The following is an 18,433-nucleotide window of genomic DNA, read 5'->3' as shown; positions in this document are numbered from 1 at the left end:
ATGAGTTCAATGTAATGTGGGATGTGGTGGAAAGAGTAATTCGCATCCTGAATGTGTAGCTGACAAATCTGCAGCAACTCTGCGTGATGGTATCATGCCAATATGGACCAAAATCTCTGAGGAATATTTCCAGTACCTTGTTGAATCTATGCCATGAAGGATTAAGACAGTTCTGAAGGTAAAAGGGGGTCCAACCCAGGACTAGTAAGGTGTACCTAATAAAGTGGCCGGTGAGTGTACGTTAATGTGCCTTTATCAAAACGTTTAAATGGGAGAGTCAAAATTAGGAAACACAAATGTAATATTAAAACATTTATTAACTCAAAACAATATTAATATTAAATTTAATGAAAATATACAAACTTGAATGTAATGGCAACAAGTATATGATCAAATAGGTGCATCAATAATTGAATGGCTTATATACCAGACAAAGTCAATAAAGGGCATTGTGTATGTGTAAAATATTATGTAATCATCAAGTAAACTTTATGGCATTGTTACACTTGTAAAAGTTGATATGGATATTTGGTGATGTACTGTTTAACCTCTGTTTATGATTTGACTTTCTCGTCACGGTGTTTAGCAGCACACTTGTGTGCAAGTCCTCAGTTTGCTTCATGATGAACACTTCACAAAGGTGGTCACTTCTTTTTTGTGTACTAAAAAGATAAAAAAAAAAAACTGGTAAGTATAGGTACACAATGGTAATTCAGAGTACATAAACTAGAATAAAAGAAACAGAATATATAAATACAAGTAATAAAAGCAACAAAGAATAAAAATTATTAAAAACAACCAAAAAAAGTAATCCAAAAGTTACATTTCTTTTAAGTTCTATTAAAGTATTTTTAAAAAGTAAATTTTAAAATTAAAAAGTAATCTAAAGAGTATATATATTAGTTTTTTTTTTCTCGAACAAAATAAGCTTACTTTATTTAATATCCAGTCTGCATCAGATATAGCTCTTTGAATGATCATCTGAATCCTCTGTGGGTCATCCTCATCCACATGGCTGTTATAGCTCTGGAAGAAAACACGTTTACACCTGACAAAAGTCTGATTTATTTTTAAAATCATTCTCTCGTGTATGAAGGCACCTGTCTGATGGCGTGTTGGTAGTGTTTCTGCATGGCTTCTGATGGCAGAAGTCTGCAGCAGCGCAGCAGGTACCGGTAGAGCTGAAGCGGCGTGCGGACAAACTTAGCGCCCGCTACAGGAGACATGGCGGTCTATGGACACTTTCACTCAGAGTTAAGTGCAAAGTCCAAACACTAAACTAATAATAAGCATACTTAGAGTCGCAAATTCTAAGTAAGAAGTGTTACACTCTGTCGCATGCACATATTTTGAGATGTAAAGGTGATGTATAACAGAGGAATTACTTCCTGTCTCATTAAAAGTTGTTGCTTCATAATAAAAGTCATCGCTCTTATGTACATAAAACCGCCGAAAATGTAAAAAACTCAAATGTACAAACCTAAAAAGAAAAAAACATCTACAATTTGTCTAACCCACAAGCATACAGGCCTTCAAAAAAACAAAAAAAACAAAACAAAAAAAAAAACATGCACAATCTATGCAATTTGTACTGTGGCTATGTGGATTCTGTGTTATCATTTCACTTTACTCATTCCTGGCCTCTTCTACCTAGAGATGTAGAGGCTGAACAAAGTTTCTGCCACCTTTCCCTGTCTGTGGCCACTGTTTGGTGAAGTTTGGGTCTACTTCGCTCTTTTGGAATACTTGGTTAAGTGAGTCTATTTCATTTGAGGCCTATTGGGCGTTTTCCTTGGGTTCTTGTCTCTAGCATCTGCTTTGGAACCCTGTGGTTTTTCATCCTGACAACATGATGTATATATAAATATATATATATAAATATATATATATAAATATAAATAAATATATATATATATATATATATATATATATATATATATATATATATATATATATATATATATATATATATATATATATATATATATACATACAGGATAACAAAGAAAAAAACAAGACACAGTTGAACATAATCAGTTCACCACTTAGTAACCATAGAATCAAATCAAAAAGAGGAAATACAAAATAATGCTTGGTTTACATGATAATACAAAATAAAAAAGTATTTTGGGCTAGCACGTATTGTTTTGGTTGTCAAATAGGCCTACTTGTGCATGTCTATAGACTGAACACATAGTTTACACTAGTGTTTCCCAACCATGTTCCTGGAGAACCAACAGCTCTCCACATTTTTCATGTCTCCTTAACCAAAGACACCTGATTCAGATCATCAGTTTATTAGCAGAGACTGAAAAACCTGGGTGTGACAGACAGAGGAGACATCTGAACCATGGTGGTCCTCCAGGAACGTGGTTGAGAAACACTGGTTTCCACCAAGATAATAAGAGTACAATTTTATCATAAATTACACTAAAATCTTTTAAAGTGATCATCCAAAATATTGGATACCTAAAAGTTTTTAAAAACTAAATAAAAGTATTTTTATTTTTAGATAGAAACATTGTCATGTTCAAAAACCCATTGAGGAAAAGAACAGCAACATGTTGTAACAGGCCTATAGCCAGGGTGGTTTGAGTGGTTCGAAAGACCCACCTCTCACTGACAAAGGTCCAGAGTTTTCCCATACATGAGCTCATTTGTCCTATTTTGACTGCTATGCCATCATAGTGAAAATAAACCATCGAAAAAGGTTTTAAAGACCAAGTGGAATCTTCTGTTGGGTGTCACTTAGGTCTGACTTCAGCCAATCAGTTTTGGCCAGTGAACACAATTATTTTTCATGAATCCAACATCCAGCTGTGTAAGAAAACATACAATCTGAGGAAGTGAAGTCGTCTTTCGCTACTCTATTGTTTTTAAATAGAGTAAATATTTTACAAGTTACTTTTATTCTAAGTCTTGCAAACAACAAATTGACCAACGAAAAGGGTGTGAATCACAAAAAACGACTGATATTAAAATTAATTTGAAAACTAGTTTGGCTGTTGTTAACCATGAATTTCCCAATGTACTTTTTGGTTATGATGACTATCCAACAATCTATTTAAGCTAAAATAGTGCTTAAAATGTCATGAAAATGCTGTTTTTAAATCGCATAATTTAATAGTTGACCAATGAAGGCCTATAACTGCAAAAAGGTCCACTTTTTGAGAAAAATAGAACCACTAGGCTGGCTACCGGCTTGTGTCATGATGATATATTTCCACATGTAATAGAAAAAACATCTTACATAATTAATTTAAACACATGACAGAACTTACATTACTTTTTTTATAATGTAATCTTGGAAATTCACTGTCAACCATCACACTTTACTTGCTTTTGGTTTCAGTCTTACTATAACTCATGACCTGCCAACATCAAGTATTTTTCACCACCGAAAATGACTTTTTGTTATAGTTATCTTGTGTTTGTCCCTTATATTTGAACTTTGAATCAAATAAAAGGTGCTGAGAAGCAGTTGTCCTGTTGTCTGCACGTTGAGTCACTACAGCGCCCAGATGGCAGCCCACAATCCCCTCATTTCACCTGGAGACGCCAGTGAAAGCACTCTTTGTTTAAGAAGGAAAAGCCCCAGCAGCATCAAAGTCATTCTTATGGGGTGTGTGTGTTTGTGAACAAATGGAGAATTCCCCATGCTTCAGTGATAACATTTTGTTGAGCTTTCAAGATATTAAATCAAAAAGTCAATCCCATACACATCTCTTAATAAGACACGTTATAGTCTATTCGCGTGACCTTATAACAAAAGACAGCTCTGTTAGACAGCTTTTGGCATGCTGTGTGGGCTGATAGGTGACAATGTTGTTTTGAGAATGCAAAATACCGGAAAACTTTTCAAAAAATGCAGTAAACAACAATTAAATGTAGTCGTTGTTATGAATCCCACACATTGTTTAACTTTATCATATCATAGCTACTATTTTAGGTGCAAACCAACTTTTATTACAATCTTTTTTGTCTTACTAATCTGATATTATTGTGTCCGAAAATACACACATTTTATGGTTTCTCTGACACATATTGCATGGTTTAATACTGTAGAAAAAGATTAAAATGAATATATGTAATTCATAGTTTTAAATAAAAGATCATTGAATATAACTAAAGTTAGATTTGAAAAAGGTGAGCATGTCTTTAATGAGATGAGCTTTCTGGAAGTTTCCCCCTGCTGGCAGGATTTGCCAACTTTCTAAATCTGTTTGTGCTCTAACATGGTTATATTTATACGACTTAGATCTTGGCATTCAAATATAGAAAAACACGCTTTCCCCCCATTAACACCTCTGAAATATTTCGTTTTGTTTGTGTTTGCAATGAACAAAGCTGTTGCTATACTGTATATTTTTTATGTCTGTTTTATTTATTTTACAAAAATCATATTAGCTTTATATTTAGATTAATTAAACTGGATGAAATGGGTTTAAACAGTTTATAAATTAGCAATAATATATTTTTAAATCCTTATTTTTAATATTCAGGCTTTTCTAAAGTGTGAAAGCCCTGAGTTTTTAGGGATTTAATAAAAATGATTTTATATTATAAATATATTGATATATAAATATATATATAAATATATATAAATATATTGATTTTTATGTTCATTCACTATTTTAATTGGTGTTTATAATTATTACTAAAATTAATACAAAATAATAAACAATTTCAGTAGTGTAAATCAACAAGGCTTTTAAATGAATGCATTTGTTATTGCCAAATTAAACGAAGTCAAGGAGTTAAAGGGTACCTATTATGCAAAAATCACTTTTCTAAGAGATTTTAACACTGTTATGTGCCAACAGTGTGTGAATATAACCATCTTCTAATAGTCAAATTAATTCTGTTTTTTTTATAATTGCTTATATATAATTCACCCTTCGTACATGTCATTAGCACATAAGCATAAACAGCCTTGAGTGAGAAGCAGCCATCCGCCATTACAGTTTTTTTACTGTCCCTGCTAAAAATAACGTCAGCGACTTGGAGGCATTATAAATGTGGAGTTTTAGAATGTTTCAGCGTACAATGTAGTCTCCATAAACAGCCTACTTCTGATTCACTTCTTTTAAAATATTCAGTTAGTCCTATTTTGAAGCTGTTTGTAGCCCCTCATACTTTTGTAAAGAGCACAATCTCATTGGAATTTATATTTACAGCCACCAAAATTTCACAATTTGTATTAATAAAGCCAAAAGGAGGCAGTTAAAAAGAGTTATTTGATTAATTTGTGAGGTATTTTGAGATGAAACTGCACCTACACACTCTTGGGCAGGGGTATTCAAACTTGGTTCTGGAGGGCTGGTGTCCTGCAAAGATTAGTTCCAACCCCAATCAGGTACATCTAAACTAGCTAATCAAGCTCCTACTAGGCTTTCTAGAAACATCCTTGGAGGTGTGTTGAGCCAAAATGGAGCTAAAATCTGTAGGACAATGGCACTCCAGGACCAAGTTTGGACACCCCTGCTCTAGGGACATTAGGAAACTTATTTTATCTTGTCAAAAGAGACATAATAGGCCCCTTTTAAGGCTTGGCCCTCTTTTGAAAATGGTGCCGCTCATTTGCATTTAAAGTAACACAAAAACAGTGTTGGGACATACTACTTCCTCATTAACAGATCGTTGTGTTGCTTAGTTATGAGCCCTGTCAATCATCAACACATCATCCACATTTCTGCATATGTAATTTCCTACCAAATTGGATAAGCAGCAGCAGGGTAATCGCCTATTCTTGAGTTTTTAATGCAGAGAAATCTCCTCAGGTGTGTGGATAATTCTGCATTCAGACATTAATGTCCAATCAATCCAGTTCAGTATTGTTGTTGCAGATGAAATATAATACAGAAAATGCTATTTAAATATGTCCCAGTTGACTACATATTAATTAACAATCATACAAACATTTTTATCAAAGCCTCTCTACTTCACTGTTGGTCTCATGCGTCCATCATGTTTGTAGTTTATTTACACTTTTCACCCACGTTTGTAGTTCTAATCGAATTCACATCCAAAGCGCAATGTACTGTGGGCAGTATCAGTGGCTAGAGTATGGATGGTTTACACTTAAAATGTTTACCGGAAATAGTAAACCATCCAGGAACCTTTGGCATACTCTTTAACATACTACGATTTGGGATATACTAATTCTATTTTCAAATACTATTTCGGACCGATAGTGAATTGCGAATTGGGACGCCCAATGTGTTTTTGCTTCCACCAAATAAAAGGCATTTGCAGCATAATAAATGATCCATATTTTGAGCCGAAGCTTCACAAACACATTCTGGGGACACCTCAGACTTACATTATGCAAACAGGGAATACTAGGACACATTTATCATAACTAAAAACCAAAAACTGGCATATAAATTGGCGTTCAATTGTCATCCTGGTTTCACTCCATGACAAAAATGCTGTGAAAGACATTTTTAAATTCAGTGCTTATAAATCCCCATATCTGTAAGTAAAAAAGGGACAGAAACAACACACAGTTTTTAAATGTCAACATTTAATGAGCTTCACCACTGTACTTCAAATCTACACTCTGAAAAGAGACCGGTGATTCAAAACACAGAACAAATCCACAGAGTTCTTCCGGTCCCTAACAATCACCTCTGCTTTCAGGGCATCGAATGCGAATTATATTATAGCCATATATGTCATAAAATGTATTGAAATACCATTAACTCTGAGTATAAACTTCCTTATAAAAACTCAAGAGCAAGTGCAGTACCTTCTTCATTTGGCCCAATTGTTTGTCTCTTTTCACAGGCTCCAATCGGTTTGAATTATCTTAGGTACGACTGCTTTTTACCTCCTTTGCCACTTATTTTATAAGCCTATCTCATCTGACGTCTCTTGGTGAAGGATACCATGTTAATCATCGTGGGTTGTCTGTATGGGATCTAACAGTCAGAGAACACTGGGGTGAAAACATGGTACTTTGTACAAGGATATGATGATGGGAACCACCTCCAACCAATCGCAATTGAATGACTGATTTCTTTATACAGGGTTTGAGAGGAATATAAAAGTCGGAAGGGACATTCAAGTTTTAAATCTCCACATAAAAATAAAAGCGTGGAGGTAAACAACCAAGTCATTGAGCTCAAGAGGTAGAGACCAACAATGTGAATCCATTATATACATATACACAAACAGTTCAGTGTTTCTTTAAAGGAAATTAATCATAATATTAATCATAATAATAATGAAAAAAGGGCTCTACTTCAATACTTATATCCACAGCTCTGCAGCACACAAGACACAATTAACATAATTGGTTATGTGTTTTTTGTTGGTTTTTGTACTTATACTGTTTTGGATTATTCCTTTGTCTACACTCTCTTGTGCAGGGGGGAAATAAAAAGAAGAAAAGAGGAAACAAAAATATATGTACATTTATATGCAAGTCTCAAAAATAAAATCAAATTTCACAGCCCTAAAAAATGTGCAGGCTAATTCAACTTCTATACAGCAGTATTACATTTTTTTTGTTGTTGTTTGGCGAGTTTTTATACGTCACTTTTTTTTTGTAGATTTTTCGTTTGTATTGAAATCTACCTGCTACTCACTTATTTACATACCATACTCAGTGGATCATGGGAAAGCATGCCATAGCACATTGAGGATGAAATAAAAATAATTATCTAAAAATATATTAAATATTTGTTTTCTTTTAGTCTGAGAGAGTGCGGAAAGCATTATGGGAAATTTAAGCATGATACAGTGAGCGAAAACTACTCCCGGTTGCTTTCCCAGACATTTGCCATTCCCAGGCACACACTCTTTTCAAATCATCGCCACCTGTCCTTCAAGACTTTTAAGGGGAGTTTAAAAAGACATACACTACTAGTGTGATGCCACAGTCAGAAACATGCACGGGGTCCATACATGCATTCACAATGGCGGTCACCGCTTGTCTTCATAGACAAGCTTTGGTAATATACCAATGCAATTATGGAATGCTTTGGCTGACCTACAGTTCAACCTATTTTTCATCAAATTGCAGGTTTGTTGTAATTTGGTTTGCATGCTATTCTATATACTTCATCAAGGAAAGCAGAGCTCATTTGAGAAACCTTCCCTTCTAATGTCGCTACATGCTAGTTGGGTGTTTTCAGTCTCAGTTACAGACAAGCACCTGTAAGATTTCTGGACACAAAGCTTCCTTCGCCCTTTGCCATTTAGATACAGCAATTTCTCCTTGCATGCTTTGGATCCGCAATGGCCCATTCCCAAATGACACCCTAAACTCTTTAGGTCTTCATCTGTGTCCGAACTACAAGCAACATTGTGACACAATAACAGCTATCTTTTCCATGTTAAAAAGAGTTTTTGTCCTAACCGACCTGCAAAGTTCCTATTTAAGTTTTTATTTCAGTGATGTCACTGCTGAACAACAGCATAATCTACTGAGATTGAACACCTCAGGTGCTTTGTTCAGTGTTAAATGCAACCAATGTGAATTTGAATCCCATTTTACATCCCATTTATAGCCATACTGAAAGCATAAGCAGATAATTAACCTCAAATATTTAAAATAAGTTAACTAATTACGTTAGAACTGTGACTATAAACAAACATCAGTCACTCGGCTTATACTTTTATTAATGTTAAAGATATGTAATATGTATTAATTAGATTATAAACCTTAACATTTAATTGGGATGCAGTGCACTACTATATGTTTCTGAATTGCTCTGGTATTTAAGTTTTTCAGTCATGGTGCGTCCTATGAGGACAGACCAATTGCTTGTCGCTTTAATCTTGTCATGTCACGTGTTGTTAGCACACGGCGTTCCTCCGAGACCACATTTTATTGATGTAATGCTGCCTTGACTGTTGGGTAGAAGTTCTGTAGTAACCAGAAGTTCACAAAAGGTGCATAGCAGTTTATGAGCACTCTATTGAAAGCTAAAATGATGACTTGGACACCAGCTTGTAGACCAGGCAGTTCTCAAGACCACAAGTGCACATGCAGTGTGCCATTTGGGATAGGGCCATTGCTTCTGAGTTGCTGTGCTGTTCAGTTACCCATCCCAAGTACTAAATACTGACACAACACAACCACATTCAGGAGTACTAAGACAAGCCTACCAATCAGTATCACTGCCGAACGCTGCGCTAAGGAATACTGATCTTTTTCACTGACAAAAGTTGAATATGAGACAGAAAGTGAGATATGAACAAATATATATAGATAGAGAAAGGAAGAGCGCAGATGACAGCAAAAACGGAAGAAAGTCATTCAAAATCAAAGCTAATAAACACAATGAGAACTTACTCTGGCTGAACGAGTAGTCACAGTTCTTACATTGTTAAAATTCACAAGGCCCAGGACAAATTTATATAAGGGTGGACCTAAGGGTCCTGACACACCAAGCTGTGGCCAGATAACTAGCAGTATTGAAAGCTGACTGTGGCCACCCTCAAGTTTGGGGTTAATTTTGACACAATGCAAAAGACTACAGCCAATGGCCAATCAGTGTGAGAGGAAATACATGTCTATATCAGCAGGCATCAATAGTATCCCAAATGGCACTCTAAAATCTTGTGGTAGACCACACGGGTCTGCTTGAAGCTCACCTCAGTGCAAGTGTGACAGAAATGCGCATAGCATGTGCTCAGAGCCCCCTTCTGTAAGCTAAACCGATGGTTAGGACACCCTCCGGTCTTGCGGACTTCACAGACAAGTGCACATGGCGGTCACTAAATGTCTGCAAGCCCACAAGCTCACATGAAGTGTGCCGTTTGGGATTGGGCCAATGTTCAGAGACACTGTGCCATACAGTCACCCATCTGCAGCACTAAATATTGACACAACACATTCACATTCAGGAGTACTAAAAGAAGCCTTTGAATCAGTTCCTCTGCCAAGTGCTGCGCTATGGTATACTGATTTTTCTTTTACTCGCAAAAACTAAACATGAGATGAAAACAAAATCAATACAGATTTCTAACAAAAGGCTACGGACAAAAGAGAAAATGGAGGAATCTCTTCTATTACATAAAAAATAAAGCAAATAAACACAATGAGTAGCTCGAACTAGTAAAATGAGTGGTTAAACTTCTTGTAAGCGCCATTGCTAAAATTTACAAGGCCCAGTACAACTTGATACGGACCTGACACACCAAGTGACACCAGAAAACTAAGGATGGCAAAAGCCAGCAATAGCTTCACCTTGAGTTAGTGTGTGTGAAAACACTACAAAGACTGCAACCAATGGCCTAATAGCAGGTTTGATCTGTGCCTGAGTGAGAGGAAATAACTGTCTATACATCAGCAGGATTCAATAGTCTATGGCTCAATAACAGTTGGCATCCTAAACTCTTGCTGTCCACAATTGTCGCTATTTGAAAGCTAAAAATATGCTAGATGCCAACAGCAGTGTACTGAATGTAGGGGGAAATGGAGGGCATAGGGTCTAGAGGCCCACAACAGTAAAGTCCCATGACTGAAATCTTTAGCAAAGGGTCCCAGAGCCCAAACCTGTGCATATAATCTCCTAGCAATGCCACAGATTGGGTCACGTTGCGGTCTTGTGGACTTTCACTGACAATAGTCTGCATTATAAAGTGCCATTAGTAGTCAAATAGTGCACATAATGTGTGCCATATTTTCAATATAAACAATGTAATGATCACTTTGCTCATTCCAGACTCTTTCTGTCATTACAAATATATCTGTGATTAGGTAAGATGACCTAAATACCTTATAAGAGCCTTCTCTCTGTGCCTTTTTAAATTCTTTGTTCATTTTCATCACTTTGGCTTTTATTAATGACTCCTGAATTAGCTATGACTCCTCTTCAAAACTGAACAGCCAATCAGAGTCTTCTCTCTCACTGATGGCACAGATTGCGCTTCAGCATTCTCAATTGGCCAGAAAGTCCCCTAACAGGTCGGACTAACTCCACTCTAGAAAAACATAACTGACCAATGGATGGCAAGACGTTGACCGGAAACCAAGATTTGGCTTGGTGTGTCAGGGATATTTCCTGTCCCACCCTATACCACGGCCCTGTTTCTTTCTAAGGTGCTATCGCGAGCGAAAAAACTTCAGACTTAAGAAAAACTTGCCTTCTTTTCGATACTACATGATGCACTGCACTTCTTGTTTCCGTGAATAAATAAAGCATGATTACTCGCACACATAGTCGTGATGAGTTTTCCTTCAGGGATACTGCACAGATTCTGCCGCCCTGCTCTTCAATACATTCAAGTCCACAGGGATCGACTTTATCTGCCGAAAGTACAGGTTCGAGAGCTTTCCGAACCTTCAGTTTACTACTACAGAGCAGTGGGTATGAACGAACGGACCCCCCAGGACCACGCCCACCCTTCCCTTGTCCCGCTTGAACTCATCAGCAGTGGTTGCCTCTATAAAACTCCATTTAGTAAGTATTACAGTACACACACACAAATATCAGCAACATTGGCTAGTCCTAGACTCCAGTGAAATGCTACGCAGGTTTGGGGATGCCTGGGGGTCAGTAGTCCGGAGGGGCGAGGGTGGGCGCGGGACGGGACAGGCCGCCGGAGGGACGTCCACTGCCACTGTGATCAACGCCATCTTCTCTGTTGTCCTCAGCTACTCCCAAACTAAAGGAGATGGAGGCATCTCAGAGGGCTGAGCTACTGTTGAGCTGTGGACACAATGAAAGAAAGAGGGGATTGTTAGGTCCTGTGTAAAGGATAAGGAGATGTCTCCATCTAGTGTTGAGAGACTGGAAGCTAGAAGATGAGATCAAAATGTTTAGATTTAACAAAAACATTTGCAACAATTGCTCCCATTTAAGACATACTGTCTTTTACAGGGCTTCACATTAACTTCTTTGATCACCAGCCACTTGGCTAGTATTTTACCAACATTACTAGCCACTTGCCATTTTCACTAGCCACAATTTTGTTGTTGGAAAATATTTATTTTATATGCATAAAATTTGATTTTGGCATGCTAAAATGACTTGATTTAGATGTGTTTTTTCCACATGCCTCCTCATTGATTACACTTATTTTGTGTATTATGTATGACCTTGCTCAATGATCATGAGCAAATGAGTTATGAGTTATTCATAGTGTCGCATTGCAATTAGCTTTTATTTTTCAGGACTCAACACTAAGGATTTACTGTTTTTTTCTCTAGCCACACCAAAAATAAATAAATAAATAAATAAATAAATAAATAAATAAATAAAAATAAAATCAATTATTAGCTTAAAATAACTGTAAGCAAAAGAAAGCAGATGAAAACATACCATGTGAAAAAGGAACCTGCTGCTTACAAAAACATCTTTAAAAAAAATGGAGCTCTTGAAAGCAGCAGGACTGTGGGGCACAAGCATCACTTTTTGTCCAGTCTATTTAAAAGAGAACCAATCGCACCAGTTATGTTTACAGGCACGGATGCTTCATGCAAGGAAGAGTTTTTTTTTTTGAAACCTTTAAACACTTGCGTGTGTCATATCACCTGAAATCAGCCTTGACACTGAAGCCCTCGTCAGTGCGTCAACATCGCCTCATTCGGTATTCACGTATTCACCTGCTTTCTTTTGCTTACACGAACACAGTTATTATTGTGATCTCTCACGCTGGCCCCTCATTGGAAAATCCTTATTGTTGAACTCTGCTTTTTTTTATAACAACTACAATTTAAAAATTATATTAATTAATTATCAACCAGCCTAAGTAGCTAGTGGGAGTGACTGTCTAACCCACCACAGCTGAAATCTAAACACATTTCCTGGTGTTAATGTCAAGCTCTGGTCTTTTATATAAAAAAATTAGGGTTAATTTTGAACAATGACATGTTTCTTTTAACCTAAAGCATGTCCAAACATGATTCTTAAACTCACTGGCTTTGATTTAGCATGTTTGTAAAAGGAAAAGGTATGGCATGAGAGTGAATATCATAAATTCAGTAAAGAATTGCCTGGGGATTTTTTAATTTCAAGTTTAAAATAAAGTATATATGTTTATTCTAGCAAAAAACACATTTTGCATAAACAAATGTAAGCGTTTTGCTTATTTTATGACCATTGTATTTATATAGTAATTGTATACTTAGTAATCATTTTAACAAATAGAAATCTAAAAATAAATAATAATGCATTTAAATAAAAGTAATATGTATTATTTAATACAACGTACACCTGTATAAAACACTCAGTTTTTTAAAATCTTTATAATTTGTAATTATTGCAATTATTTTTGTTAAATGACACATTTTTCTGGTCTTAAAATGAATTTTTGTGATGAAAATAATGTCACAATGCAAAAATTGCTATGAACATATAGATCTAACTTTCATTATGCTCATATTGCTTTCCAGCATGAAACCTGACCTGGAGAAAAGAGCTTTAACCATTAAAGCAGAAGAGACGTTCAGAAGAGGGCAGCCTCACCTGATAAAGCTTTTGAAGGCAGCGGATTGAGGGTTGATACAGAGCGGTACTCGATTCCCTTTCTGCTGCTCCAGGATGAACTGATGAATGATCTCTGTGTGATGGAGAAATAGCAGAGGCTCGATGAGAAACAAACAATAATAACAGCAGAAGTTACATTCAATCGTGGCTAATCATGACTTGGCTCATATTTTAGTTCACAAAAACAAAACTATTTTGTTTATATGTGACTTCAAAGAAACCATCAGGATGGCACGGTGGCTCAGTTAGCACTGTTGCCTCACAGCAAGTAGGCCGCTGGTTCGAGGCCTGGCTGGGCCAATTGGTATTTCTGTGTAGAGTTTGCATGTTCTCCCAGTGTTTGTGTGGGTTTCCTCCGGGTGCTCCGGTTTCCCCCACAGTCCAAAGACATGAATTAAACTAAATCGGCAGTAGTGTATGTGTGTATATGGGTGTTTCCCAGTACTGGGTTGCAGCTGAAAGGGCATCCACATGCGTAATACATATGCTGGAATAGTTGGCAGTTCATTCCATTGTGGTGACCACTGAAATAGAGACTACTGAATGAATGAAATAAATAATGACCCTATAATATATGCTACTGATACTGTATATGATAGTGTACTGTGTGTCCACACTAATATAAACAAACTGGTTACACTCTACAACACATTTCCAGAGCAAATCCTTAATCATAAAAGAAGACAAGGTCTATTTTAGCAGTGAAGCAGGTCAAAGAGTCGATTCTGCAGCATTATGATATCTGTAAGATCTTCTAAAGCGTAAAACTAGCTTGGGCAACGTGGAAACTCCTCATGTGTGGATCCAAGAGGGCTTCCCCTTGCCGTCCAAACACGCCTGCCTTCCCTAAAGCGCTTAAAGTCTCCAGGCGCTGGGCTCCATCCGCACTGACTAATCCTCCAGTGGAAACACACAGGACGGAGGAAGAGGAGGGAGGGTGAAGGGCACAGTTATTTTGAGCCGACAGCACAGTAAGCCTGCTTTTAGTGACAGACTCTCGCTAATACCCGCTGACAGTGGAAGGCAAGCGCCGATCCAGGGGCCCCGAGTGAAGGGTGAAAACAAGGCACAAAAAACACCAGGAGCAGCAGGAGGCTTCTGATTAACACGCAACGGCATGACGGCCACATGCTCTCAAATAGCTCCAATTCAATTAAGACCTTTAGCTCTTGAACACGTTGTCTTCAAAGCGAGGTGAATCGGGACAAAAGGTTAAATTAATAGACTGACTTTGTTTGGCTCACGTGTTGTAGATTGTGTAGTAGTGATGCAGTGGCCAGTTCTGATTTTGTTTTGAAATAAAATAAAATAAATTAGAAAGTTCATTCTGCTGTGGCAACTTTGATTAATAAAGGGACTAAGCCAAAAAAAAAAAAAGAAAATAAATAAATAAAAATAATAATAAAAATAAACAAAACAAAATATATAAATATTTGTTTCTTCAGAGGTTAATTAGGTTAATTAGGTGAGTTAGGGTAATTAGTTAAAATTAGTTAATTAGTAAAAATATAATGCTAAAGGGAGCTATTAATATTGAACTTAAAATGGTTTTTAAAAATTAAAAAAATATTTTATCCTAGCCGAAATAAAACTAAGACTTTCTCCAAAAGAAAAAACATAAGAAATATTGTAAAGAAATTGTTGCTTTGTTATAAATAATTTGTGAAATATTTGGAAAATATAAAAAATAAATAATATTTGGCTAATAATTTTGACCTCAACTGTACAGTATATTACAAGGTATGATAGTACTAGAGAGGTTTAATTCGTCTTATTCGTACCATCAATTTAATGTTGAAAACATCACATAATTAATAAAGAAATTAAAATGAAGGATTTATAGTGAATGAATAGTTTATGTTTGCTAGATTTGTTTAATTTAATGTTTTATTTTTAGTTTAGAGCAACAAAAAAAACCCAATGCGGATTTCTGGCCGGTCTATTGGTGCATCTCTGTTGTGTACTGTAATCCTCATAAATGTGTAAAAGTGAATGAGTTTTTGGTGGCTCACCTTTGACCTGCCGAACTGACGTCAGGTTCTTCTCAAATCCATCGTCAAACTTGGGGTTTGTGACGGGTTCGAAGTCACTGGTGTAAACGCGGCCGGAGGACGTGGTGTAGCAGCATTTGCACATGCAGGTGTGGTATCGCAGACGCCCCTCATCCAGATACGGGTGTGCCAGGGCATCCTTCGCAGAGATTCGCTTCGACTGTTTCGGGGAACACATTAGTTCAGTTTAAATATTACAGTAAAACATATAAACACAATAAAACAAATAAAACAAATATATATTATAAATACTATATATATATATATATATATATATATATATTAGGGGTGTCAAAATTAATTGTTTCTTCGGTGCACCGCGATGCAGACACGGACAATTCGGTATCGATTTAGTAATAACCATAACCGGTTATTATGTACTGACGTCATTTATCTCCTATGCGCTCTGTCGCGAGGAAGGTGAGCGCCGTTATTTACAACACTCAGCAAACTCAGGGCTGGCCCGTGGCATAGGCACCACAGGCAAATGCTTAGGGCGCTGTATATCCAGTGGGGCGCCAGAAATGAGCGCAGTTCAGTTGGTTTTGTTTTCGATTTTCCTGACACACATTCAGTTATAGACGCCAATAACTCAAAAAACGCTTACCCTAAAAATATCTAAAGTGTGTTTCCTACAGAAAGACAAAGCTGGTTATGTTTCACAGCTGTCTTTCTTTTTTTCGCTCGACATTACGAGCACAGCTCCGTTTAAGCCCTTGCAGTCTGCGTTTACTTTAGCCGGCAGAGCTCGCGCTGAGAGGAGCTCTCTGTAAGGGACCATCGGAAAAGTGCTTATTTTTTTCGTTTTTTTCTGTTTTTCTGCTCCGCTCAGCGTAAGCTCTCCCTGTTGCAAGGGCTTAAGTGTGTTTGTTTGTGTGTGTGTGTGTGCGTGTGTGTGTTTGTTTGTTTGATGCTGTCTATGTTTGTGAATGTGTTTGAATGAGAGACAGTGTGTTGCTGTGTGTCTGTGTGTTTATACAGACAGCATGTTATAGCCTCCCCCCTAAAATATAACACTTTATATGGAAATATATATATATATATATATATATATATATATATATATATATATATATATATATATATATATATATATATATATATATTGTAGTAAATTTAATATATGAGAAAAATATTACAATATTGTATTATTTAGTTATATCAGAAATAATGATGTTCATATGTAATAGAATACAAAAAATGCATTACATCTATGTTATATAAATGCTAATTTAAATGGATATAAATGACATAAATATTACATCATGTCTGTGGTAAATCTGGTTTAAATAATAATCAAATATGTCAAACTGAACTAAAAAAGTAATAATTATAAATTAATATTACATTAACTGAAAGATGAACAAATCATTTCATTACTGTTTGCTTTGTTAGAATAAGGCAATATTTGGTCGAGATATGACCGTGACTGAGATATCTGAATATCTGAAACCCGAGGGTTTAAAAAATCTAAATATTGAGAAAATTACCTTTAAACTTGTTCAAGATAAGCTCTTAGCAATGCATAATACTTCTACAAAATTAAGTTTTGACACATTTGCAGTAGGAAATGTGTAAAAATGTCTTCATGCAACACTTTTCTTAATATGCAAATTATTTAAAAAATTTTTTTTATAATTTTGACCCATACAATATATTTGGTTACACTTTTTTTGATTGTCTATTTGAGTATTAGTAGACTGTCAGCTTAATATCTGTTGATACAGCTCCTTCAACAGACTTTTAACTGACTACTGTATAAGAAACTTTGCAAGTACATGTCAACTTACATTAACCCAAACCCCAACCTAACAGTCGACTTTTAATCAAATGAAAATTAGTAGGCATGCAGATGCAATGTAACTTAATGCCGGACCATCACAATAAAGTGTGACCATATATTTTTTCTACTGCCTAAAATATATATCCATGCAACATAAGACCAGAGTCATATATTTTTTAACAGAACGTATATTTAACATGCTTTAATCCAAAAGAAAATATGATAATAGAGTATCAAGAACACTTACTGGGTCGAAGACCAACATCCTGCAGAGGAGGTGAACGGCCTCATGGGTTGCTTGACTGGACAGGGTATATAGGACTGGAAGTGAGGGCTGCAGAAACAGGAAACAGGAAGACAAGTCAGTCTCAGAGTAACTTCTCCTTTTCACCAACAACATACAGTTGAAGTCCGAATTATTAGCCCCCCTAAAGATTTTTTTCCTCCATAAAATAATACAAATAAGACTTTCTGCAGAAGAATAAATATAATAGGTAATACTATGAAAAATTGTTAAATATCATTTGGGAAATATTTGAAAAACAAATTCACAGCAGGGCGAATATGTTTGACTTCCACAGTACATTCACTTTCAGAAACGCAGTGCATAGAATGAACACGAATTAGAATCATGGACAATCCTTATCATTTAATTGTTTTGTAAAAAGCAGGCAAAACATACAAACAAGAGCACATCGAGCTGTCATGTGATCCTCGCTGGCCGTTCAGCCGCTAAAAACATGCAAAACATTCCTCCCAGGAGCACATGATCTTTGCGCCAATAGCTGCACATTATCTGAGGATGTGGGACAGCGGAGACAATGAGCTGGGATATTTTTAACCGTGTCTAATTATCTCTTCCGCCCACCTTCCCCCATCCCAGGCCCCCGGCCGGCTCGCCAAAGAGTTGATTGAAAAAGCCCACCGGTAATTGCTTGTTTTCCCTGGTTAGGTTCTTTGAGCTGAGAGCAGATGTGAACTATGGCTGGTGATTCACCCTGTAAAACGGGATGACGTGTTGTGGGTTCTGACTACAGCTGATGGAGGTGAAGGTGAGAGATGGAGGGAGAGGATGGGAAAGGAGGAATGAATGCTTTCGGTGCCTGGCGGAAGCGAGGTGTGCGATTATCTAGAAGCAATCAGACGTTCATTGA

General features: G+C 36.4%; 2 protein-coding genes and 1 long non-coding RNA gene across 4 annotated transcripts in view; 1 reads left to right on the top strand and 2 right to left on the bottom strand.

The window, feature by feature from the left end:
- LOC137487766 (uncharacterized) overlaps positions 1-18,433 on the top strand; it is a 190,447-nt gene that overhangs the window by 46,805 nt on the left and 125,209 nt on the right. The window lies entirely within an intron of this gene.
- Positions 300-1,418, bottom strand: lyrm9 (LYR motif containing 9). Its single transcript, NM_001159983.2, has 3 exons — positions 1,101-1,418; positions 934-1,026; positions 300-662 (listed from the first exon to the last, which is right to left on the bottom strand). The coding sequence occupies exons 1-3, from the start codon at positions 1,224-1,226 to the stop codon at positions 645-647; spliced, it is 237 nt and encodes a 78-aa protein (NP_001153455.1). The 5' UTR covers positions 1,227-1,418; the 3' UTR covers positions 300-644.
- Positions 6,507-18,433, bottom strand: part of nlk2 (nemo-like kinase, type 2) — a 148,696-nt gene continuing 136,769 nt past the window's right edge. The window contains exons 8-11 of one of the 2 annotated variants that reach the window (XM_017350980.4): positions 17,527-17,613; positions 15,458-15,656; positions 13,425-13,518; positions 6,507-11,666 (exon numbers count right to left, since the gene is read on the bottom strand). In XM_017350980.4, coding sequence (XP_017206469.1) covers positions 11,612-11,666; positions 13,425-13,518; positions 15,458-15,656; positions 17,527-17,613 — 435 coding nt within the window. In that variant the 3' untranslated portion in view covers positions 6,507-11,611. 2 annotated transcript variants of the gene reach the window in all.

Source organism: Danio rerio, chromosome 15, assembly GCF_049306965.1.
Source record: "Danio rerio strain Tuebingen ecotype United States chromosome 15, GRCz12tu, whole genome shotgun sequence".
NCBI lineage: Eukaryota > Metazoa > Chordata > Actinopteri > Cypriniformes > Danionidae > Danio > Danio rerio.
This window is presented reverse-complemented; position numbering and strand designations above follow the sequence as displayed.